The sequence below is a fragment of the Vanessa atalanta genome, chromosome 17 (genome assembly GCF_905147765.1).
Source record: "Vanessa atalanta chromosome 17, ilVanAtal1.2, whole genome shotgun sequence".
NCBI classification, from domain to species: Eukaryota; Metazoa; Arthropoda; class Insecta; order Lepidoptera; family Nymphalidae; genus Vanessa; species Vanessa atalanta.
The window spans coordinates 4,833,919-4,860,299 of record NC_061887.1 but is presented as its reverse complement, the minus strand read 5'-3'; the positions used below and the strand labels follow the sequence as shown (position 1 = coordinate 4,860,299).

At 31.1% G+C, this 26,381-nt stretch overlaps 3 protein-coding genes across 4 annotated transcripts; 2 read left to right on the top strand and 1 right to left on the bottom strand.

The window, feature by feature from the left end:
* Positions 1–55: 55 nt before the first annotated feature.
* LOC125070213 (ras-related protein Rab-2A) lies at positions 56–4,031 on the top strand. The gene is made up of 6 exons (XM_047679972.1): positions 56–266; positions 855–1,014; positions 1,312–1,467; positions 1,847–2,027; positions 2,243–2,400; positions 2,814–4,031. Exons 1-5 carry the CDS (start codon positions 221–223, stop codon positions 2,339–2,341), a joined length of 642 nt encoding a protein of 213 aa, XP_047535928.1. The 5' UTR covers positions 56–220; the 3' UTR covers positions 2,342–2,400; positions 2,814–4,031.
* Positions 4,032–4,927: 896 nt separating this feature from the next.
* On the bottom strand, positions 4,928–6,807 carry LOC125070212. Its single transcript, XM_047679970.1, has 5 exons — positions 6,626–6,807; positions 6,340–6,548; positions 5,922–6,137; positions 5,424–5,578; positions 4,928–5,206 (listed from the first exon to the last, which is right to left on the bottom strand). Exons 1-5 carry the CDS (start codon positions 6,657–6,659, stop codon positions 4,966–4,968), a joined length of 855 nt encoding a protein of 284 aa, XP_047535926.1. The 5' UTR covers positions 6,660–6,807; the 3' UTR covers positions 4,928–4,965.
* Positions 6,808–7,671: 864 nt separating this feature from the next.
* On the top strand, positions 7,672–25,904 carry LOC125070409 (peroxisomal multifunctional enzyme type 2). Of its 2 annotated transcripts, none has more exons than XM_047680274.1 (15): positions 7,672–7,781; positions 8,213–8,403; positions 10,574–10,719; positions 16,008–16,159; positions 16,606–16,777; positions 19,121–19,227; positions 20,545–20,674; positions 21,694–21,790; positions 22,365–22,525; positions 22,819–22,945; positions 23,019–23,202; positions 23,934–24,056; positions 24,590–24,747; positions 24,875–25,081; positions 25,314–25,904. In XM_047680274.1, exons 2-15 carry the CDS (start codon positions 8,214–8,216, stop codon positions 25,529–25,531), a joined length of 2,172 nt encoding a protein of 723 aa, XP_047536230.1. In that variant the 5' UTR covers positions 7,672–7,781; position 8,213; the 3' UTR covers positions 25,532–25,904. The 2 variants fall into 2 exon arrangements, with proteins under 2 accessions (XP_047536230.1, XP_047536229.1); XM_047680273.1 differs by having other exon boundaries at positions 7,677–7,785.
* Positions 25,905–26,381: the final 477 nt, after the last annotated feature.

The following is a 26,381-nucleotide window of genomic DNA, read 5'->3' as shown; positions in this document are numbered from 1 at the left end:
AGACTACAAAAAATAAATGAGTTTAGATATTCAATTCTTTACTCTATGACAAGTTGTCACTTGGTATTGATACGAATATTCACAATGACACACTGAAACTCTTTAACCAGCTGTAGGATCCTAAAAATTGCGTCTTATTTCTTGGAAGATATCTTCGAAAGGTCTTTAGTGTTGATCACAATAAAAGTATTAAACCTTAATCCAAAGATTAATTGTTGCAATGGCATACGCCTACTTATTTAAATACATCATCATTGGCGACACAGGTATTGATTTTATTTCCTAATATTTTTTCTTCAATCAGTGTCTCTATGTAGGGAGTGTTTTTGTTAGTTTTTTTTTGAGAATTGCCTGTAATTCAATTAAATATTAATCAAATAGCTAATTATTTACACAGCTTATAAAATTATTATGTTGCACGACAATAGGTATCAAAATGGATTTTGTCTTCCGCCTACGCTACTACGTACATAACTGAATAGTCTTATGTGACCCATTCAAAATCAATAGTGCGATATTTTTTTTCCAAAATAATATCTTCATAATGTTCAAGTAACAAAGGAACTTAAATATTAAGAGTAGTTCCTGTGTCAAGGTCTTTTGTTGTTTCGTTTTTGTTGTTTGACTGTGTTAACCAATCAATATTATTCAATGTTTTATTGTAAATAAAAAATATGTAATCGGAATGTTGTAAATAAATGAATGAAACATGAATTTTAAATAACAAATTATGATTATTGAGTTCATTTAAATGAACCTGCTTTTGTTTACAAAATGATAAAGCAAAATAATTTTAATATTAAACAAAGAGATTTACTAATAAACAATATATTTATCTTAAACAAATTTCATAGGTGTGGGCAAATCCTGCTTGCTGCTACAGTTCACAGACAAGAGATTCCAGCCTGTACATGATCTCACTATTGGAGTAGAATTTGGTGCCCGCATGATCACCATAGATGGGAAGCAGATCAAACTACAGATATGGGACACTGCTGGACAAGAAGCCTTCAGGTAAATTATAAAATGTATTACCAAAATCATATTAAAATTAATATCATGGACTAAACTCTGTAAAAGATAAATAATCAATTAATAAATACAAATTATGCTTACACAGTGTCTATATTATCTGTCTATATGTGTGTGTGAGCATACATAGATAATAAACTGTATATTACAGTTCATTATAATTTTAAAAATAAATAGATATATTAATATTATTTCTCTTTAGAGTTATTAAAAGTATCCTTCATTATTGCACAAAGGCATTCTTATGAATCATAATGAAATATAAATAAAATTTTGCAGGTCAATCACCCGATCTTACTACAGAGGTGCTGCAGGAGCCTTGCTGGTATATGATATCACTAGACGAGATACATTCAACCACCTGACAACTTGGCTCGAAGATGCTCGCCAGCATTCCAATTCAAATATGGTGATCATGCTAATTGGTAACAAGAGGTGAGCACTTATTTTACATTTTAGAAAATGTTCGGAATGTGTGACGTAGAAAAGAGACTAAAGAAAGTCCTGTGCTCATTAACCCCACAAACACACAGATATAGTATAGTCTAAAATATAACAGTTAAACTTTTATGTGAAATATTGATTTGTAAAAAGTATTAAGTTCAATTAAAATGCAGTGGGAAAACAATTCCAAAAGGAATGTCAAATTACTACTACTTAATCACCTTATTAAATAATAATTTCTACCAAGGACTCATTTTAAAATAATCATCTATTTGACTAATGATTATAGCTGTTATTGATCTTACACATGTTCGACTCTATCTTTAACCTCAAAAGTATTAATTGTAATAACATTCAAATTACCTGTTAGTGATTTGGAGTCTCGGCGTGAAGTAAAGAAAGAAGAAGGAGAAGCATTCGCTCGTGAACATGGTTTGGTGTTTATGGAGACTTCAGCAAAAACGGCAGCCAATGTCGAGGAAGCCTTCATTAACACTGCTAAAGAAATCTATGAGAAAATTCAAGAAGGCGTCTTCGATATCAATAATGAGGTTTGGCAAAATACATGCAATGCTTTTGTTGATTTAATAAAAAAATTGAATTAATAAGTTCTTATCATTCGTAGAAAAACATCCTATAAATTGCTAGTTGATGTATCATCTTTCATCTTTATAAGTCAATAGTAATTAACAAATAGCTTATATGTAAGTGTTGACTTAAATGTAAATCATACCTTAAAAATATTAATGTCATTGATTCCTTACAGGCGAATGGCATCAAGATTGGTCCGCAACACTCTAATGCAGGTGCGGGAGGCGCGGGGGGCGCGGGTGCGGGTGGCGCGCCGCCGGGTGGGTGTTGTTAGGTGATGAGCTGCACACGCTGAGCGATTGCGGACTACCGACCGATTATGTCTGGACTGGGGTAAATCTTATATATATATATATATATATATATATATATATATATATATATATATATATATATTATTTTTGTATATGAAGAATTAATGAATATTTCTTTGTATTGTCACCTTAGTGGAACACTAAGAAAGGATTTTTGAAATTTTCCTTGAGGGATTTTTTTATGGAATTAAAATTGCATAAAATTTATCCATTTTTGAAGTTGGAAATAAGATAATTTATTCTAAGACTTGTGTTTATAAATCAAGGTCAATAGCGTCAGTTTGAAAAGAAACAATGATATTTGATATGAAAGTTCGTCATTGCCATAGTTATCAACCTGGAGCTTCCGTAATCTGATAAATCTTTATTTATTGGACCATAAATATTGAAAATCTTATCAAACACATAAATGAAATATAATTTTAATTCCAGAGGGGTGCAGCTGTGTGCAACAAACTATGGTACGAAACTTACTGCATGCTGGAATACTTAGTTATAATTTTAATGCTACGGAATATGTTGCATCTCAACTTGATATAATAGCAAGTAGGCTCGTTGTCAGTAAGCCTAAAATACTGTAAACATTAAACAAAGTAAAGTAATATAATTGTAATTGAGGTATACTGTAACATACCAGCCGAAAGAGTAATTAAATTTTATGTACATGACTCCTTAATATTACGGTAACTTAAATTTTTTAAAGCATTGAACTTTTAACAATTATAAAACTATTGAAGTCTTTTGTCTCTACGTTCGTTTACTCTGTAGTAGCAGTAATGTCACATGTCTAGCTATTATCATGAAAGTTAGTCTTTAAGTTAAATTCATTATGCATAACCAGACATAAATGAGTAAATGTAAGATTGGACCAGGCGTGAAATCATTTTGATGTGTATTTTATGTATGTTAATAATATATTGTTCATCATTCATTCATGGAAATATATAAAATTTCTAAACTTGTATACTTATTAATTTTTGCACTATTTTATATCTCAAATAATAATCGGGCATTTATTCCACTTTTACTGGTTAGAATTTAAGACAATGCTTTTATATAATTTTAAAAGTACAAGCAACATTTAGTAAACAAAATGAGAACAAAAACAGTTCAAACTAAACCAACATATTAAAAATAGTACTATAGACACTTTACCATAGCTGCCCCTAGACTGTTTTATTTTATATCAATTGAATTTAAAACTTGTCAAAATAAACGATCGACATTTTTACATGAAATACCAAATTAATAAATATTTTTATCTTTGTTAATAAAAAATGTTTATTTTATTTTGTTATAATTTATTAGCGTGTACTTTTTTAAAGCTTATAACAGCTTGTCTGCAGGAGAATTTCATATATGATAACATATTTATTGACTGTCTTGATATATTTATATAAGGAGAGGGAGGAGGCCTAGTGAATAAATTTGCACAAGTCGGGAGTGTATCCAGAGATGTTTCATCTCAGTTTAAAAATTCCCGAGAACGAATTTGTGACCTACGAGGACTGCTCGCAAGATAATTGAAGACATAAAAAACTAGGTTATTTAAGTTTAGCACATTGTAATGATGTAGTAATATTTTATAAGATTACAATATGCAAACACATTTGTAAGGCATAATTCATGAAGTAAATGTTTAAAAATTCATATAATTTTTTTTTTATCCTGTATTCACTAGTTTTGTCATATATTTTCTAATATTGAAGAATTAGACTTAGTAATAGCCAAAGTGAAAATACATTTGGTTTAGCAAAGGAATTTCTAGCTCTGAGTAGAACCCGGTGAAAAAACTCAATTGACTTTAAAGGCATTATATATTATATAGGTACTTTAAAAAATAGGTTAATAAGTAAACTTGATTCGAACATTTTCAAACATTTCGAGTATATTTCCTACGCGGCAAATTCCGTGTACTGAATCAACTTAAAGTATGATGCATTGAAATGTGACGTTTATATCGTTTTCCTCGAGGTAGTATTTACAACATTTTATAAAAATAAGCTATGGACCAGCATCACATGAACTCATTCATTCCATATACAATTGCAGAGCATCTCTATTTTCTCAGTATATTTGTATCTTATCAGGCTACAAAAAAATATGTTTGAAAAGATACACAGATACCCATTGCTGTGTGATCTTGTTGATCCCTGCATGGCGTGAAATTTCGATAGCGTTGTTTTAAATAGGAAAGCTTCTTACTCGTTGACGACCCATTGCCATTCATCGACGCTATGTTGTCGACGGGTAACCGTCGTCTTCGTCGACTTATCGATGGCTCGTTGAAACTGACCCAAATATTTTAGTTTAAACGGGTCTGCGTAATGATCGAAGGTCTTAGTATTTATGATATCTATCTACCTTCTAGACATTTTTTGCTCAGAAGAATAGTTCCTGATAGTATTAACTGTCTTTTTCATGATTAATAAATATAATGGGATTTGTTTTACTAATTTCCAATCATTATGAGTTAACTAAAATTGACATGTAACTTTAAAAATAGAAATAGGATACGAAATACTTATTCAGGTACAAATCTTTATTCATAATTAATTTATAGCTATAACAACAATATGAAAAATTAATGAAAATCTATATACAAAGTTGAATTGATGTCATTCAAAACTGTAAATACAGAATTAACAATTTCTGGAGTCTTCATTTTCACAACACCATTGCTCTTCACTTCTGCTTTTGATAATAAAACCTCACACAGGTCAAATACAGTTATATCAAGAGTCATCATGTGATATATTTGATTTTGCAGAATTTGGTAAGCCAAGGTCACAGATTCTGATTCTCTGTTTACTTCATCCTTTATACTAAAAACACAAAATACATTCTTTAAAAAACCTAGACACATCATATTATGTATGTAGTATGACCCATAATTCTTATTAGAGCTGACTTAAAATGAAACAAAACTATTCCTTAAAAAAGATGTGACATATAAAATTAAAAGAGAAATAAGCAACTCAATTAAAATAATTTTTAAAAAGTATTTTATAGATAAATTATATGTTCAAAAAATATTATTACCCATTCCAGATTGTATGCACATCACCAACCTCAAATGATAATGTGAGTTTGTCTTTAAAATTAACTTGGGGTGTCTTATAACTTAGAATAAATGGATCTGTATTCCGGGATGTGTCATTTTCAACAAAATTGAACCCAAATTGTAATAGTTGATGCTGAAAAATAACAAAACATTTAATTTTGAGAAATACACTTATTTCTTTAACTCTGAAAATATTAAAAATCACAAAAATATAAAGTCAGGTTTCTAAATAAATTAAAAACATATTACATATATTATTACATATGTAACAAAATCTGTTTATATATGTTGTATTTAGGTACCACATCATGTTATTTATAATCCAATTTTTCATATTTTTTTAAGATTTGGATGTTGAGAGATGTGCCCTTTAAAGCTGTAGGCTACTTTTTCAATAATCTAGACCTGAATCTAGGCTGAAATATAAAGAATGAACTTAATACAAAATAAATTTAAAATAAAACTTGTTTTATCACCTGTGTGAAATTATATTGTTTAATGTTACAATCAAATATTGTTTGTAATGTGTTTTTAACAGCAAGGCCCACTTTCTGCTCTCCCCGCTCAAGCATGTAAGGGAGATGGGTGGCATCATCTATAGATATACTGACACCCCATGAGAGAAGAATTGCAGCATACACTGTTTTATTCTTAGCACTGTTGTTGTCTTGTGAACTTGACGTTACTGTTATCTGGAAATATATAGTAGATAAAATAATATATACCATAGGTATTTTTACTAAAGATCTTATGGAGATAGAAGTTTTAAATTATAAAAATTATTTCAAGGCTACAGTATATAAAAATTAAAGTAACTTGGTAACTTTGAATAACGGGCTCATATGATATTACTCATGAAATTTTAAAAATACATTTTATTACTATTTCTCTTACCATTAAGCCATTTGAATCTTCTTCCGAGTATTTTAGTAAAGGTAAATTTTCAATTAGTACAACATATTTTAAAGTCGAGTTAGTAGCAATAGTACTAACAAAAGCTTGACGAATCTTTGATGCATACTGTTTTAGTTTTACTTCACCATATTGTAAATTGTGCATCGGAGAAACTCTATTTATTCGCCACTGGCCTTCATTATATATAACTAAAACAAATTGTAAGAATTCTGTTTTAAACTGTTAACTGAACAATATTAATATACTTTAAACACAAATATATTACCGGCAAGTGGATCGTTAATTACATGTCCATTCATGTTTATTCACCTTAAAATATGTAATAAAATTTAATTTGGTTACATTACTTTTACAAAGTTACTACGATGTATAATTATAAGGATTTTAAAAATATTAAAATTATTTTTATTTTTAAACAACTTGTATTTTAGCTGTAGACTAAAACCGTTAATCGTTATGTCAAAATGTCATACAAAATTCAAAATATAAATAATGTTTACGATTGGGATACGACTATAAACTCTAAATATCAATTTTAATTGTCAAAATAATATGATCTGTTAATATGCACATATAATTATTTTATATAATTAGGGTAAAATGAGCTTTTATTACGTTATATTATTTAATATTATACACATATTGGCGTACATAAGCTTACAATGGTGTTCTTTTAGTTTAATTTTTTATGAGCTAAAATCTAAATATTTATTCGATTAGCAGTCGATTAGACAATTAAAATAATTAAGTTTACTGTAAGACTGTATTATTTAATTAGAAATTGAAATATCTAATCAGAAAGTATTTGAAAGAAAATAAAAAAATGTGTGATGTTAAATTGAGGGTTACACATTTTTAAATTAAACAAAAAACTAAAAACAAATATAATAAAATTTAATCGTGAATTTTATCGTATTAATGTAATAATAAATGACGAACATTTAAAATAGCAAAAGTATATATTACTTGTCTTTCTATCTTAGCTTATTAATAAAACTTACAACATATTAAAAATATTTTATCATATTTTTTACAGTAAAATATTTTTAAAAGTATAGCACTGCAAATGGTTTTACTTTAAAGTATGTAGGTATATAATATTATTTAAAGTTATCCCTAATTTTCAAATGATCGGTTTATTTTTATGCTGTTAGCATTCTGGCCACCATTGCATTCCACGCGGTCAGGATTTGTACATGTTGTTTAATATGTTTTTTAAGATAAAAATATACTAAATAAGTTAAAAAAAAACTACTTTTAATGATCGGTGAATTAATGTATCCTGACTTCTGTCCTAGCTAGTATAATTATCTATACTTCTGTCATCTGTGATCCGTTTGTCACTTCAACTTTTTTTTTAATACTGCACTATTTGCTTTTTTGTCAATTCACAATTGTTGATTGTCGTACCAACAATTATAGTAGGTATATTACATTTTACTGATATATTATTTAGTGGAAAAGAAAACAAAGACACAAAGAGTATATTATAATATAAACTTCGTACGGATAGATATTAAACTTATAAGTTCGTATTTTAAAGTATTTGTTATATCAAAAAGTTGAGAATTTTTTTACTCGTATTTTTTACCTAGCTAATTAAGTAAACTTTGCACTTAACATCTGACTAAAACCGGTTTAATTCAATTTTATTATTATTTACTTCGTTAGTAAAGTAAAATTTAACTTTTGTGTGCTAGATTAAAACTTTAAATATTATTTGTAAGTAATTTCATGATAAATCGCGCATTGATTATTTTGTAATCACTAGTATCGGCGAATAAAGTTCATTTGTCTATTTGCGACGGAAACATTGAGAATTTGTTTCATTTGGCTTTCATACGTCGTGTAGAATGGATCACCTAAGGTTCGACGGCCGTGTTGCAGTAGTTACGGGTGCCGGTGGTGGATTAGGAAAGGCTTATGCCTTACTTCTCGGTTCAAGGGGTGCTAAAGTGGTGGTGAACGATCTTGGAAGCGCAAGAGACGGTGTTGGGAAATCAAATTTCGCAGATGCTGTTGTCAAGGAAATTAAGGACAAAGGTCAGTTCAGTTAATGTAAAACAATACAAATCTTTAATTCTTACTCCTGATGTTTTCTTAGAACCTAATAAACAAATACTAGTGTTATTATTTGATTTATATTTTATAAAGTTTTCATAAAAGATCAATTTTTATATATAATTATTTTTAAGTACTACTATATAATACCAAATTTTATAATATTTTACTTTTGTATGGATTAAACAATTGTAAATACATATAGTATTTAAAAATATAACAAATTGATATGAATTTTTTTTTCAAAAGTTTTTCTTCAAACATTTCATATTTGTTCTAAAGAGTGATGTATTTTATACAGATCTAATAAGCTACCAAGAGGCATAAAAGTGTTCAACTAACATAAATCAAATTAGTCTTATACATATATTTGAATCATTTATTATTACAAACATAAATTTTCATTTCTCTGAAAGAAAACAATTAAAAATATATTTTATATTTCTATTAGTCATTATTTTATTTCAAAAAATATTTTCACTACAACAACTAAATTCAAATTGGCTTATTGATATGTTGAATATTTGATCATATATTATAAATAGTTGACATGAGGTATGTATTTATTTGAATTGCAATTATGTAACAGATTAAAATACAATATTTTTTATCATCTGTGGAATTTTACAACCTAAATACTTAATACAAAAACAACACAGTATTTCACTTTTAAATTTTAAAAATGGAATTGGCCATAATTATTAAGCAAAGCCTCTCTATTTATGCTTATTTCTAGATATATTTTTTTCATAAATATTGAATGATTATTTATTTATAGTATATAAATAAATTATAACAAATATATTAAATAGACTTAAATTCATCAAGTTATATAATAATACTTGTACCAATTCACAAAATTAATGAAAAAAAAAACAAACAACAAATAATTTACAAAGATACATACTCTCATATTGTATTGTGCAATATAACTCTTTAAGTCTAGTCCAAGTGTTTTAAATTATGAGTAAAATGTTAATGCTGTAGGTAAAGCCATTTAAACATTTACATAAAATTGACCTTTGAATGTATTCACATCCTCACTATTCAAAATTAAAATAACTTTACATATGCACAATATTTTACAGTATTTGGATAATTTATTCAAGACAAGATAAAAGTTTTTTATATTGTACTAGTTGATGCCCTTGGCTTTGCGTGCAGTTTTACGGGTTATTCATCACGTGTTAGGCAAAAAATAATAATAGTTGTATGTTTTTTCTTGTAGTTCAAGCTTGCTTCATAGCATATTTCTTCAAATTAAGTTTTGCCATGAAAAAGCAACAGACAGAGTTACTTTCGCATTTATAATATTAGTATAGATTAATATGAATTTATTCTTTTATTACCATTCATTACTTATGTTACCATTAAGCAACAATAATATAATTGTTGTGTTTTGGATTGACGGGTGAGTTATGTAAGCATTGGCAAATATTTCTTACACCACCAATGACAATGAGCAGTGGTGATCATCTGGTGGTGACCCATTTGCTAGTCCTCCTACCTATTATAAAAAAAAAAGTTTTGGACTGTGTTCCTCTAACCTGAATGCATAATATATAAATATATTATGTAATATGATGAATAAAGGGAAGATGAATAGATTTTTACTTAAGTACAAGGAATGTATGTTCAATAAAGTTGTCTTAAGGAAAATTATTGTATAACTAAACTAAATTTAGTTGTGTGGATTTACCAATACATGTAATGATATGAACAAACTATTACTCTCAACCTAGAAAAGTTTCATTTCCAAAAGTACACAATACCCATTTTTAATTATTTATTTCTTTAAGAAATGATATTAATGACTCGGTAAATTGGCATATTCTGGCTTTGAAAGTAATGTAATTTTTTTAATTTGTTTAAAATCTACGAAAACATAGTGAAGGTCAAAGTTTTGGGATTCTTATGTATTTAAATTGAAAATAATGGAATAAAATAAAATCTCAAAATGGCAAAGAGGTGAGGAGTAAATAGCTTTAATAACTGAAATCCTTCAAATCAAAGTTAAATTCGATGATTTAAAGGTAGTAAGTTCGACATCGACACAATCCTTATAATCCTTTTACTTATAAAACTTATATTGTTTGTTTTTAGCATAATGTTTAAGCGTATTTATAGTTCTAAACAGGAAAATGTTTCACAGGCGGAGAAGCAGTTGCTGATTACAATTCAGTCGTTGAAGGCGAGAAGATAATTAAGACGGCTCTTGATAATTTTGGTCGTATTGATATCCTTATCAACAATGCCGGCATTCTACGTGATAAGAGCTTCCAAAAGATGTCCGATCAGGTACCATACCTATCATTCTTTCCTTGTTTTTGTTATGTTTTTCATATATATCTCAAGTCAAGTGAAATTCCTTTAATCAATATTGAAGCACTTCCTCTTCCTTAGGGAGTGTCATATTTAAAACTAACACGACAGAAAATAAATGGGTATTTTTCTGTTGTGTTACTACGAAAATTAATTGCCAGTCCTATATAACTATTAATTAAAAAACTAATAACGCAAAAAATCGCTATTGAGTTACATAAGTAAGTACATAATCTTATATTGTGTAATATTATTTTGATCAAAACTTAAGTTTGAGTCGAAATTAAAACACAAATCTCATATTTTTTTCACCGGCATAACAATTGAAAGTAGGTAAAAGGTAAGGGTTATCTCTACAAGCTGAGGCAGATGAGACCAACATGATCTGGTTATGTCTTGTAAGGTTACGTATACAAATAAGTTAAAAGCCGAGATGGCCCAGTTTAACATATATAACTTAGACGAAGATTGAAAACTAAGACCCTCGGGCAAGTACTACTGACATTTAATGTTAATAATTTTTTTCATTCATAATGAAAACTTCATCAGGAAACCTTCAGGGATGAAAATCACATGTGTATCCAACCAAGCCGCATTAGAGCAGCGGCTCCTCTTATTAAAAGTATTTTAATTAATTTAATATTTGTTAAAAACACAATAACACATTGTTAAATTGGAAACGAGCTATGATAAAATCTTTCACAAGATCTATGTGAACCTCATTAATTACAATCGATGTTTATGTAATCACAATTAGATACTAAATTCAAATACATCAGTACTTGAATTCAGTTATGATTTACGACACAAGTGACGTATTGCTTTTAAACTGCCATAATCGTGAGATAAGAGATTTATATATATATATAGATATTTATCAATATAATGCTTAATATTCTTAATACCAAGTATACTTATTTGAGTATATATAATACACCCATATTTAGTCATTTTGGAATCATGTATCAACTCAAAAAAAAAAAATGGTATTAGCGACCCGTCCCGGTTTCGCACTCGTGGAATTTACTAATATAGAAAATGAGAAGTGCGTTTAGCAAGAAAATATGAAATAGGCATATTTATTTTATAATGAGATAATTGGGTAATATAGAACTTGGTTTGAGTATGTTTATTGTTATATATTGATCAATTTCTAGTACATTATTTTTATGTATCACCTAAGATTGAGTTAGAATAAGCAATGTAAGCGTACGAAAACAGTTTTTTGGTTAAAACACTGTCGTTTTTCAGCCTTATTTTGTACTTATTATTTATGCAAATATTGCTCGTTTGTCGCTAATACTATGAGTGTTTTTTGTTTAGTTTTTCTTATCAAAATTACGTACTATTTATAGAGATATAGACGGCGTAATAGACGAATATTGGCTATTCAAACGCTGTTTTTCGTACGATCTTTACACTGTAATGGTTCGCAATTGAATTCACGGTAATTGTGTATCCCCGCTTATAGTTTAGCTAGCCTTGACAATAAAACAATCTTGGGTGATGGATTTTCAAAAACGCTGTTTCAGCTGCCTTTTGCTCGTAAAGCGAAACATTAGACCGATTTCCATATTTCAATTATTGAAAAGCGAACTTGGGTAGGAACTTTCATCTCCTATTACATCCTTTTATGAATTTGTATACACGTCGTCAGGGGTACTGGAAAGGACTAATTGTACTTAACACAATTTACTAGTGTGCCAATTTTTTTCATGCAAGACATATATTAATACGATAGTATTTTTACGATGATATGACTGATGCTTGCTAAAGCCCACTTCAATGGAGTTTGTAGACATTTTTTCAATCATTTTCTTTAATCTGTTATTCTTATCCGTCAATCTGATTGTCAATCTGTTCATGATTACGACGTGACGCAAAACAGAATAGTGTATGATGTACAGAATAATGTAAATAATGATGTGAAACAAATCATTTTTTTTCGCTGGAAAGCGCCTTTACGCTTTTTTTCCCACATGATGTGGTGGCATGTGTAAAAAACCAACGGTACCCAGTCTGTCTTTTAGGGGGACGTCACGGAATCGCTTGCGCATACTGCCGTGCTATCCCGACGTTACACCCACCTCTGCAGGCCTCCAAATCCTAGGACTCAGGGTACAGAGACCCCTTAGCCCCGGTGACACTTATAGCGGGAGTACAAGGTGTGCATAGCGCAGACGCCTTCTCCCCGGTGATATAGACACATGGCTAAAGGTAGCATCTAATTTGATCTCATCTATAATAGGTAGGACTAGGACTTTTAAATAGGTTATCTATAATAGGTTAGGTATGTTTACTATCGCCCATTGTAATTACCGCTGTAATAAATATCAGGCGTGCCAAATAGTTATTTTAAATTCATAATAAAAAAATGGATACAATGTATTTGACTTCAGAGGAATATGAAACTTATTTCTATCGAATACAGTTTGCAAATGATGCAGCCTTGTATATGAGAAACATAATGTTTGAAATATTAAGAATAATATATTATAAATTACAAATTTAAGATTAAATTTGACTCTGTTTTAATATCACCATGGTGTTAAGCGATTTGGATAAAATTTAAAGGAATACTACTTCAAAATGTTCGAGTCGGAAGGATTTTTTTTATAACATTGAAGTATACTTGGCACGTAGTCCATGTCGTATGTTATTGTGCATAAAATTGCTACCTATAAATGCATTTATAATCCATAGTCCCCCGTAGTCCATTGTAACAGGTGATATGATGCTTCCTGCATTCAGGGTATAAGCTCTATTCAATTTGTGCAATTGAATAACAAACATCCAAACATACATTTTCACATTTATAATATTAGTAGGATTTAATAAATATAAAGCTGTTTTCGCGTATTTGGTTTTAATAAATGCGACATCATAGAACTTGCCATCTATTTTCCCCATGACACACACCGTAACATGTGTAACGTAATATTATGAGGATGTTGATTTTTCAATAAAATGTTTTTAATTTATTTATTTATTTAGACACACCAACAGCATAACATATACAGCATTCACGATAAAATCTTAAACATCTAAGTCTTAAATACTAATATGTATGCCACTTACAGACGTGTACAACATGCAAAAAATCTATGTTGTATTAATACAGATCTATATTTTTAATTTTAACCTAATATAATATAATAATTATACAAAATGTTATATAACAGGCAATAGGGGAAAACACTTATTTTACACATCTAATTAGGAATCTTTTCCATCAAAAGTGCACGAAACTGGCTGAGTCCAAGGGAGAAAATATCTCTAGGTTCGTTTGTGAGCCATGTATTAAATGTGCTACACATGCGAGGTATCGGCGATCCTTTACCATACACGGTGGTACGAAAGGGTGGTTGAAACGTAGAAATTGGATGTCGGGGAATCTTATATGGTATCCAAAATTTAAAAATGTTCGTCATAAACTGAGGAATTAACGCCCCTTAACAATCAGAACCGGCCTTAACTATCTAGGAGTCCGGAGCTCGACATGCATTCGGCGCTTTTTTATTTATATGACCAGGGTCGGGCTGGGAAGGTCCAAGGCGGCCCTTAGAAAACATAGGATGACCTTTTTTTCGTAGCGAGCGTATTTGCAGAGAGTATTGAGTGTATGTCGGACGGGAGGCGGGAGACTCAAAATCTCGGCCCCCCCCTCAAATTTGGCGCCCTGGGCCGTTGCTCCATTGTGCCCCTCCCTAACGCCGGTGCTGGTAACAACTGGATATTCAGTTATCTTACGATTAATAAACTGAAATTATGATATAAACATTAGGCTTACATAATACAAACGTTGGCAAATTGAAGATAATCGGATGGGTATTTTTTTTATCCTTATCTACTGTTATATGTTCAGGTAACACTAGCTGAGATAAGATTTGGCGATATTGTTAGTGACCTTCTTGAAACTTGTGTAATATTTTCTTACGATATAAATATATTCATTTAAACGGATTATGTTTATGTATTATTTTATTTTATGTAGTGTTTAGACGAATTCTTTTCCGATCTAATATCTCAAAGATGATAAATTTTTGAGGCGCTAAAACGCATTTGAGCAGTCTAAAATGATCGGCGAAACGCAATGTCAATAATCTAACATTACACCAAATAAAAAGATAAAAAGGCAACCAATAAAACACTTTTTTTTTTATTAAACATGATCAATTTTTAAGGTTGGATACCTTAATTGAAAAAATACTGATATTTAGGTACTTACACATCTACCCTAATAAAGGTGTCGAGCCTGAGAGTAATGTTGAAACAGAAAAACTGTTTATTTGTTTTTTATTTTAGAACCTCTCAATTCCGCATATATTTCGGATATGGACGGCTCTCGTACATAATATATTATGTTATATTTACATCCTTAAGTAATGTGGGTAAAGGCATAATGTAATGGGTAAATAATTTGAAATAATCAGCTAACAATAAATCGTGTGTACAGGAAAATTAATAATTTACATCTGTAATCTTTATTGTAATGCTCATTGAAAAAACTACTAAGCCAATGCACACAAAACTTATACCAGAAGATGCAACGCGTTTCGGAGAACAATTTAGTATATAATATACCATAATATCAAGTATTCGTAGTATTTTGTGGGGAGTAGTTCTAAAGCTACCATTGGCTCGCTATTTACGGATTAGATCGACGGACGAAATCCAGTAGGCTACGAATAAGCAGTAAAGTAAATGTATGAATAATATACACTGGTGTTCTAATAAAAAAACGTAGATACAATATTAAATTAACCACCAATTACAATATTAAGAACGTTTCCAATTTGTCAAGCTACAGTGTTTCTATAACTATTTCTAACCACCCGGAAGGGTATTCACTCATAGCACAGTCTCCGGCCCAGCTTAGTAGCAGTACTTTGTATTGTTGTGTTCCGATGGACGACCTCCCTGGTCGAGTAGTGTGTACACCGGTTTTCATGGGTACGCCACTCCGAGGTCCCGGGTTCGATTCCCGGAGCCGATGTAGTTGTAGTTCATTAGTTTTCTATTTTGTTTTGGGTCTGGGTGTTTGTGGTACCGTCGTTACTTCTGATTTTCCGTAACACAAGTGCTTTAGCTACTTACATTGGGATCAGAGTAATGTATGTGATGTTGTCTAATATTTATCCGATTAACAGGATTAGTGAGCCAGTTTAACTGGCACAAAGGACATAATTTGTATCTGTTCCGCAGTAACGAATTACCGTTAATTGGCCCCAATGTTGTGTTTATATTTAATAATTTTCGTCTAGGATTGGGATTTGGTGCACGCAGTCCATCTTAAGGGTGCGTTCAAGACCACGCAAGCTGCATGGGAAACGTTCAAGAAACAGAAGTTTGGTCGTGTCATAATGACCTCGAGTAACGCTGGTTTGCTCGGAAACTTTGGACAAGCCAACTACAGGTAAATTATAATATTATATTAATTTCAGGAGCGGATTTAAGTTAGATTGCGACCTAGTCCTTAACGATATGGTGCACATCTTATTTTTTAATACTATAATTTATTAATTTAACATCATTTTTAAAGTTCGTAATTTATGAAGATGTTTGTTTAATAAGTCAGAATATAAAGGTTGATTACTTTTTGTTGTGGTGTAATAATGAAAGGTTTCCTTTACGGTCTTTTAGTCAGACAACATTATTTTTGTATGAAAACATCTTGACGTTTCTTTCCTTCCTCACTTTGTTTTACTGAATTGTAAAATATTAAGTTTTATTTGAAAAGGCAATTTATATGTATATATTTTCCATGAATTTCGGTAACTTTTTACCAAAAGATGGATTAAAATATTTAAAAAAATTTACCTTTTACAATCAATAAATTAAAATTAATTCATTTAATAATAGTGCCGCGAAAATGGGCCTCGTCGGTCTGGCGAGCACGTTGTCTATCGAAGGCGCGAAGTACAACATCAAAGTGAACACCATCGTGCCGACCGCAGCGTCCCGTCTCACGGAAGACATCCTCCCTCCAGACATGTACCAGGCCATGAAGCCTGAACTCATCGCTCCTGTTGTTGTGAGTTTATCTATATAAATATACATATGTGGAATAGTTCCAATAGAACCTACATTATCAACCGAAACAGCATACATATACTTAAACAAAGTTACATGATTACGGTCTTCTGTCTGGTTTCGGCCACAGAAAATAATCAAAACAGACTAGCCAGCTGTGAATATTATGCGTGATTTTGTGTGCAAGTGTACTGTCTTCTAAATCTTAATTCTTATTTATCTTACACACGAATTATGAAAATATTGGAGATGATCATTGGCTAATAAAAAAAAAAAACTTTTTTTTTAAATACTTTATTGACCACCACAAAGTAAATAGGACAAAAGGCGGACTTATTGCCTGAAGGCATTTTCTGCCAGTCAACCCGTAGGTCAAACAGAAAACCATGAAGGCGGTAATTCATAATTAATCTTGTTATTGTACTACTGTTTTATTCGAGTGTATTGTGTACGGTCAGCGTTAGGATACACTTAACTTGTGTGAACTCAAGTGATAATAATTATCTGTAATGTGAATAACCGATGGACACAAGAGCAGCCAGGATATCAAATAAAACGCGATACGTTTCAATTTCATGATTACAAAATTTAACTTAATTTAATTTATTCTATAATATTCAAAGTAATAATAACTCGTTTATGAATATATTTAATTCATTTGAGCTAAAATATAAAAAAAACGGTCATTATGAATCGCCCAAGGCTAGTCGGTAACAATAGGTAGGTAGCAGTAATTTGTTAATGTTTTATTTTTATTATTTCATTTTTTTTTTATTGGTACGAATTTATTTTACTCGGCTTAGAGTGAAAGGCTAAAATCATCACGTAAGGAAAAAGCGGTACGCCTTCTTCCGATGACCTATCTCTTATATAGTTTAAACTTATGCTATAATATTGTATTAATTTTGTTATTATTTTAATTCGCACAGAATTTTTAATAAAAATTAATTTTATTTATTTTCTTTAAGTTATTCTCAAACGTTAATTATGTCTACGATTTAATTAATATACTGCGAAGGCAACTTCGTTCCAATCGGGTGTCCCACAACAAATGAATTTTTTATCTGTAGTAAGTACGCGCGTAATGTAACGTTCTGCTAGTGAGGTGAAAAGAGATGCCTTATGATGTTACATAACAAGTGTTCACTTGTTACACTAGCTATATTTGAATTTTACTGCTATGTATAATTTTTTCACTTTTTATCATAATTGAATTTAAATTATTTCGTTTTTGATTTAGCTTAGTGTATGCTGTGGTCTCCTATAATTGAAGAAGCACACAACTTGTAACCCTTATATTGTTTAATTTTAAGAATATGTATTATATTTAGTGTGTATCTTTTGTCGTCAATTAAATAAAAAAAAAATTAAACATTAGTTAGTGATCCACTCAAAAAATCTAAATCAATATTACATACAAATACTGTGAATAAATATAGGAAAATAGAACTATCTTGGGTTAGGTGATAAAGAAAAAGTTCTTTATGACTTTGTTTATATTATGTATTTAGCGCAACAATGATAACATTTATTATTGTTCTGTAAAATGATAATACTTTCGAGTAATAAAATAACTATATACTTATTTTAATTATTAGTGTGTGAACAATAATTTGGAAGTAACTGCCCCGTACGAGGCTTTCTAGTTTAGGGGTAAATGATCTCTTTGATGTATATAACGTATTGTAAACGCAGAAAATCACTGTTATTATTATGCTGACTGTACTGTACTGTAAGGTCTGGAAAAGATATATTAATGATAAGGCTGCCTTTTATGTCATTATTTCTTCTCGTATTACTTTGTAAAATATATAATATTTCTATTGTCAACTCAAACGAATTTGTGAGCTACAACTCATGTTAAATATAAATATTGCACATTTATTGGTTTTAAAGCATCATAGCTCTTTTAATATTTAAAAACCATTTCATTTTGACTCGATTATAATCAAATAAAAACTTTTATATAGATTTCAATGCCGCGCAACTGATCTTCGTAACTATTATGTATATAAGCACGGTGTTGACAATCAAATTTCGTGCGGCATTGCAACGCATCTTGGTGAGATGAGAGTAGCTAGTATAATTTACTTATGTATTTATTTTTATAATGCACACCAACGACGAATTCATAAGTAATGACTATGTGTGCAATGTATAAATTAAAAATCTGTTTGAATGTGTCACTAATCAAGCTATGCACAACATTTGTAGGAAGACTTATTCAAACTTCGTCGTTAATTTTTTTTTAACTTAATATTGCAGTTTTTGGTATAGTGTTGTATTTAATTTACTATGCGGATTCAAGTGTGCTATTTATTATGTCTTTTTTTTAAATTATCAGGCGTACATGTCCCACGAATCGTTCGAAGACAGCGGTTTAATCATCGACTCCACGCTCGGTTTCGCGACGAAGGCTCATCTCATTAGATCCCAAGGAGCTCCTTTAAGGTAAGGTTTGGATTTGATGTATGATTGATGGTTCAATCTGTTGTTTCGTTTACTTACTGTCAATTCAATTAATTTCTTTCTATTAAACTAATTTAGCGAATACAGGCATATCTGACTATATTAAAGCGTATTCAACAAATATACAGGGAAAAAAACGCAGTTTGTCTTTTAAAAATATTAAAAGTAAGCTCAATTTCATATTTTATATAACTAGGTTAGTTAGCTCTATTCACTAATGAAACCGAGACCCTCCACCTTAAACTTTACACAAAATATTAAAAAAAAGGTAATCAAATCATCATATTTATGTAGTCTTTACTCTTATTAGAATCGTCTGAAGCACTTAAAACATCTCGTAATCACGATTCTAATGAGTGCCGATAATTTAAGAGTGTGTAGAACCTATGGACCTTATTCGAAGATCCGGGCAAGCACTATTGAATTTTCAGGTACTTAATTTGTGATTTAGGGACTTGAGACTTAATTAGTAAAATTCATTTCCATTCCCTTCATGTTGTTGAAATGGCGTGGTAACTTGCAAGTTTATTCACCAGCCGACAATCGAGCAGAATAATCCACATGAATAAACTAAAAAAAAATTACTCGTTATTAGGAATTATAAACTTTCCCTTTGCCCGACTGTTTGTATAAAGAGGTTTTACTCATCTTTTTTTCCGCGTCTATTTGTTATATGTCACCGTATAATTTTAACTACGGTTTTTTTTTATAATCTATTTCGCGAAATTGTGAACGGTGAGTTAACTTACAAAAACAGGTATAATTTTAATAGTATTATAAACTATGTCGGTTAGGTTAGAGTTTTTATAATTTAACTAAAATTCATCTCGATAGATTATAAACAACCGAAACATCATGCGTTGAATTGTAAGCCGTATGTTTCGGCTTATAATCTTTCGACAGTTTAAAATCTCGCGAAAAAGATTATAATCTAACGGTAGTTACAATTTTACGGCGACACAGACATCTTTTATGAGATAGTGTTTACAAGTTATTACGTAAATGGTAATGTTTAGGTGGTCTTAAAATGGATGATATCTTACTATAACAACATTTCATAATAAGTCGTTCATTATTTAATATTTGCAATAAATAACAAATAAAATAAATAAATAAATATAAACATAAATATCGCAATAGTTTAAGGGCCGCTTAGCGACGTAAAAAGTTGCAGGTTAGTTCCTCATCCCTTAGACTATTGTCGTTCCCACACCTAGCCAAAACATTAAGCTTAGTTGGAGGTGTAAATAAACTATCTTTTAAAAAAAAATAATAATGTTTACTATTAATAATATACAGGAAGAAGCCAACAGATCCTGTAACGATCGAATCGGTCAAGGAAAAATGGGGCGAAGTGGTGAACATGAAAGGAGCGAGACGAATTGATAAGATCGCCGAGGTCACCGTTGACCTAGTTGAGAAACTACAGGTAATTACAAATTATGATGTAGTAAATAATACTTAAGTAGATCTTTGTGCCAACCCTGTCGTCACATATTCTACCAAACAGTAACTATTATGGTTGTGTTCCTCTTGAGTGTGCCGTTACAACTATAGGCACAAGGGACATTATCTTAGGTGCCAAGGATGGTTAGGTGCAAGTGGCTTTGTATGGAATGCTTAAACTTACAATACAAATGACTACAGGGGGTGGTGACCACTTACCATCAGGCGACCCATTTGTTTTAAATTAACTCGCAACTTAGAAAGAAGCTACAAGTTACTATAGGTACAATATGTCGTCATATATTTTATTATATAATACTAATATATACATAAGTATAGCAATGTATACGATTTTGATTTGTTACAACTAAGAGAATTTCCTGTTAGTGATTTCAAACAGGAAATATAATACCGAATGTTAGGAAGATATTGAAAATGCTTTAGTTTCAAACGATGTAAGAAAAACTATGAAGAAAAGAAAAGAACAGCAGTGGATATGTCATAAGACTAATGTTTTATACTTTGATTTCAATTTTGTATAGGTTATTATTGGTTATGTTTCGAACATTTTTGTTTTATTGGTAACAATGAAGCTCTTCAATAGTTACCAAACAAATAGAAAAGAAAATTTGCTAAACTAGTTTGTTTTTTTTTTTTTTTCATCATATGAGCTGGCGGACGGCCAAAAGAGTCACCTGATGATAAGTGGTCACCTCAACTAAGTTGGTGTGACCCTTGTGTCTGTTATGACACTGACTTGTACATTCTTCGAACCGGAACATAACAATACTAAAGATTGCTGTATGCCGGAAGAATATCCGTGTCCATGCCCAGGCGGGCCTGCACAAACCCCTACCAAAGCAAAATACATAATCAAGCCTTCTTGTAAAGACAAGAAGTCTTGATTACATATAAATGTGTTTTTAAATCTGCTAAAGAAACCATCCATGAAGGTGGAGTCGTTCGAGTTTGTTTTTTTTATCTCTCAAATATTTATTTTAGGAATTTGAAGAGCGCAGTAAGTTAGATACGGATCGTGAATCGTACTGGGCGACCTACAAATATAATTCCAAGGACCTCGTCTGCTACGCTCTCGGAAGTAAGATCATAAGTTAAAATTTAAATTTAATTGTGTTTTAACCACGATAATTTATTATATTTTGGCCGTCATTTCCATCGAGTTACATCTACCGTGGTCAAGCGATGATAAATCTCCAGCAATCCGCTGCGGTACTCCGCACGTGCTACTGCACGGTGGAATTGACTCCTTAAAAGAAGAAGATTTCTCAGCCTTAGTACTGGGATATTTACTGGCTGTTTGCTTTACTTTTCTGAAATTTTAGAGTACCTTTTATAATTAAGAATTGCCTCCAGTTATTGTAACGCTGTTTAAAGTTAGACTAAATAATTTAGCTTTAGCTGATCGCTTGTTGGTTGTCTATTACGTCATCGGTTATCATCGACCAATAACAATTCAGATTCAGATACCAACTTATGGAATTGATTTAATATTAATGAATCAATCAATCGCTTAGGAAACTGAAGATAATTCTTAATAAATACAGAAGTGTCGATATAAAGATATAGTCTAAATTGTATTAATACGTCTAATATTATTGCAATGGAAGTTACAGAATTTCGTATTTAAATAATTCTATATTATACTTTTACAGTCGGAGCATCCGTTGTTAACGAATCGGACCTTAGGTTCCTTTATGAGAGCCATGAGAATTTCACCGCTCTGCCGACCTTCTTCATCCTCCCTGGAATGGTCATGGAATCGCCTGTGATTTCTCAGGCCATGCCGCCAGGCAAACACGCTGACTTCACCAATGTGAGTATTGTGTTGCGTTGTGTTGTATATTTAACAGATTGAACTTGATGTTAGGGCAACCAAGACAGCACTGACACAAAGTATTTCACATGACACATTGCCAACTCGATTGTAGAATCCGTTTTTGACCGATTGCTTTGTCCAATATTGTAAATTTAGTTTACTTAGAGCTAAACCGCTTTACTCGCATTTATAAATGCGTTATAATCTTACTAGTCATTTGACTTTATAAAATTATCTTTAAAGGATTATTTTTGTATTTTGTTTTTCTAAATAAATATATTCGTTTACAGATTCTTCACGGAGAGCAGTACATCGAGTTTGTCGATCAGTTCCCCGGCAACGAGGGAGAGTTCACCATCCGCAACTACGTCGTCGATGTGCTCGACAAGGGCTCCAGCGCCGTCGCCATCGTCAACAGTGAGTGATATATCCCAATATTATATTTTCGCACAGAGCTCACCAAATTCGAAAACACCGTCCCGTTCCGCAGGCGAGGTGTTCCAGGACCGGCAGCTGGTGCTGCGCACGCAGCAGCACATCTTCGTGCTGGGGCAGGGCGGGTTCGGCGGCGCGCGCAACAGCTCGCGCGCCGTGGGCGTGCAGAGCGCGCCGCGCCGCGAGCCCGACGCGCGCGTCACGCAGCGCACCGCCGACGACCAGGCCGCGCTCTACCGGTACGCACTGGGTGTTATTTCTTGACTGCCTCCGTCGGTCTAGTGGCTCGTTATGGGCCCCTGATCCCGAGGTTCTGATTTCAAACCCAGGTGGGGCAGATGAAAACTTAATGCGTAGTCTGGATCATAGAAGTGTGTGCATCCTTTCTTTCGGAATCCGAATTAATAATAATTCCGAATTTGCCATTATGAGAGTGACGGAATAGAGTGCACCTGTGTTTGCGCACACACTTGTGCTCTATAATATATCCTGCGTAGTTGGATGTTTAGTCTCCCATGAGATTGGATGCCGTGAACAAAATCAGTCGGACGACGGATTTTTTTAAATTTCGTCTACAACACGTAGTCGGGAGTTTTATTATCATCAGCATTATCTTCAATATAACAATTCATAAATAATCTACTACCTCATTACTTTGTCACTCTGAAGTAGGAAGCGTTTAACCGAGCATTCACTAGAAACTGTCGAATAGAACAACATAATCCATCCCTGGATATTTAAATATATATAAATTTATATAGAATATCGTATACATTTTTGTTTTCTGTTTTAATAGATCACTCATTAAATTAATAATTACTTCTACTAAATATAACTAGTTTATAGTTATAGTTGAATACCTAATAAATAGATAAATTACTTATTTTGGTTGAAGGTACTTAAAACCATACAGTTTGTTATTTATAGTACGAACTTTTAATGCATGAACTAAAAAGCTATTTTATTTTAGATTGTCTGGAGACTTGAACCCACTCCACATTGACCCTAATGTGGCTACAGCTAGTGGACACCCAAAGCCAATTCTTCACGGACTGGCATCTCTTGGATTCTCTGTGAGACACATTCTAGCTAAGTGAGTTGAATATTAAGTCGAATAATTTGTTACGGATTTACTAAACATCCTTCCACTGAATATCTTCTGCTAATTATGAGTGGGAAGCATTTAAAGATGACATCCCAAGCATTGCTGTGCATCGTTTAACATATGATCATAATTTTTTATCTTTATCTAATTATATTATTTATACCTATTCTTGCTACAATGAAATATTCTTCCTAATTGTATTTATAATTAAACAAAATATTTTTAACTTTGATGACTGAAGCATACATAACATATTGGTGATTAATATGTTATTTATATATTTTGTTTCACACATGTTATAAATTTTTTATTTAATATCTATTAAATGTTACTTATACAACAATATCTATTTTTTGTTGATATGATGACATGATGACACAATATGATAATTATTAAGATTTCCAGATGAGATCTCTTGTAAGAAATTATAAGAGGATTAATTTTTTACAAGAGATCTCGTCTTTTTATTATATATATTGTACAAGAATAAATAAAATAATAATTTATTTATTATTAAACAGATACGCTGGAAATGACCCATCAAACTTCAAGGCAATTAAGGCACGCTTTGCTAAGCCTGTACTACCTGGACAAACCCTCATCACTGAAATGTGGCTAGAAGGAAAGCGCGTACACTTCCAGACCAAGCTCAAGGAGACGGACAGTGTTGTTATTGCAGGTATATTATTTATTCTTAGACAAAAAATACTAGAGTATTGCATAAATGTTATCCTTGTTTTTTATAATATAAGAAAGTTTTACCTAGCTAAGTTAACTAATAATATAATATGTTTTTTTTATCATAGGAGCCTATGTTGACCTGAAGAATGTTGTCAAGGATGGTAACTCATCTCCTACCACACAATCAGCACCATCATCTAGCAACTTAAAGAGTGACTCCTTGTTTGCTAAGATTGAAGATGGCATCAAGGCTAATCCAGATAAAGCAAAGAGTGTAGGCGCTGTGTTCCTGTACAACATAACAGAGAATGGAAAGACTGTGAAGCAATGGAGTAAGCATTCAAAATATATTCTGTTATTTTCTTTTTGCATGACACATTATAGAATTTTTTAAATAGTTTAGTTAAATAAATAAAAAAAACATCAAGATATTTTTTTGTCAACAGTTATGTTTTTTACTATTCCATATTAAAGAATAATTTTTAAACATTATGAACATATTTGATGTTTAAATCTCTTATAAACTTCTTATGGCTTTAATTCCACATTTTATTTTGTTCACAGCACTTGACTTGAAATCAGGTTTGACTGTATATCAAGGAGAACCAAAAACAGGAAAGGCTGACACAACAATGACAGTATCCGATAACGATCTCATGGATATTGCAGCTGGTACACTCAGCCCACAAGTTGCCTATCTGAAGGGAAAAATTAAGATTGCTGGCAACATCATGTTAGCTCAGAAATTGGGCCCTCTCTTGAAGAGTGGAGCTAAATTATAAAAGAACAAAAAAAGTTTATTTCTGTATAAATATGTTTTGATATGGATTTAATATATTTTATTTAAGATGGGTGTTAAGAAAACAATATAAAACATTTTTATACTATTAAAATTATCTTATAGTTTGATTTGAATTGTTACAAGCTATGTATTTAAAAAATATTTGGCATCACAAATATTTCACTGTCAGATTATTTGAACAAGATATGTGACGATTTTATCTTGACCGCATTATTCCTATATTATGTGAAATACAAATTCTATGTGAAATAATGAAATTACATGTACAAAATTAAAAGGAAAGTCACAAATAATTTAAATCAAAAAATTAATATAATTTATTTTAAGAGATATTATGTTTACAATCAGATAATGTTATCTTTATATAATTGTTATTCATTCCAGATAAAGATAGAATTAAGGTGATGGAATAATAAAATGTATTTCATAAATGTTGTTTAAATCTCTGGCACGAGTTTCCCTTGTAGTACTAGTTCCGCTTCTCTAACTTCACTTTCCCATGCAGTTTTCATTTGTGGCTGTGATGTTAAATCAACAAATTTTATAGCTTGGACTTCAGGCAATCCTCTTGTTTTCGTTGCTATGCCTAATATGCAGCAGTAAGTTCCTGTAGTGATAAATTGATGTCAGTAATCAGATCGAGTGAGATACCTAATTTAACCTTTACTATGCAATTATCCATAAACAATCAATTAAGCTAGAGTTAAAATGGACCAATTACATAATAGTTACTCGGTAGTTATTTGCTGTTTATCTAATATAATTTATCAAATCGATATACTAAACACATAGGATGTTTTGTTGAAATACATAATAGTTTTATGTTTTAA

Excerpts from the sequence above, each read along its gene's own strand:
- LOC125070213 (XM_047679972.1), top strand. The coding sequence starts at position 221 with ATGGCATACGCCTACTTATTTAAATACATCATCATTGGCGACACAG. Across the intron at positions 1,015-1,311 it reads GCTGGACAAGAAGCCTTCAG|GTCAATCACCCGATCTTACT; the intron begins GTAAATTATAAA and ends AAAATTTTGCAG. Across the intron at positions 2,028-2,242 it reads TCTTCGATATCAATAATGAG|GCGAATGGCATCAAGATTGG; the intron begins GTTTGGCAAAAT and ends GATTCCTTACAG.
- LOC125070212 (XM_047679970.1), bottom strand. The coding sequence starts at position 6,659 with ATGAATGGACATGTAATTAACGATCCACTTGCCG. Across the intron at positions 6,549-6,625 it reads AATTAACGATCCACTTGCCG|TTATATATAATGAAGGCCAG; the intron begins GTAATATATTTG and ends AATTTGTTTTAG. Across the intron at positions 5,207-5,423 it reads GTGCATACAATCTGGAATGG|TATAAAGGATGAAGTAAACA; the intron begins GTAATAATATTT and ends TTGTGTTTTTAG.
- LOC125070409 (XM_047680274.1), top strand. The coding sequence starts at position 8,214 with ATGGATCACCTAAGGTTCGACGGCCGTGTTGCAGTAGTTACGGGTGCC. Across the intron at positions 10,720-16,007 it reads TCCAAAAGATGTCCGATCAG|GATTGGGATTTGGTGCACGC; the intron begins GTACCATACCTA and ends ATTTTCGTCTAG. Across the intron at positions 16,778-19,120 it reads AACTCATCGCTCCTGTTGTT|GCGTACATGTCCCACGAATC; the intron begins GTGAGTTTATCT and ends TTAAATTATCAG.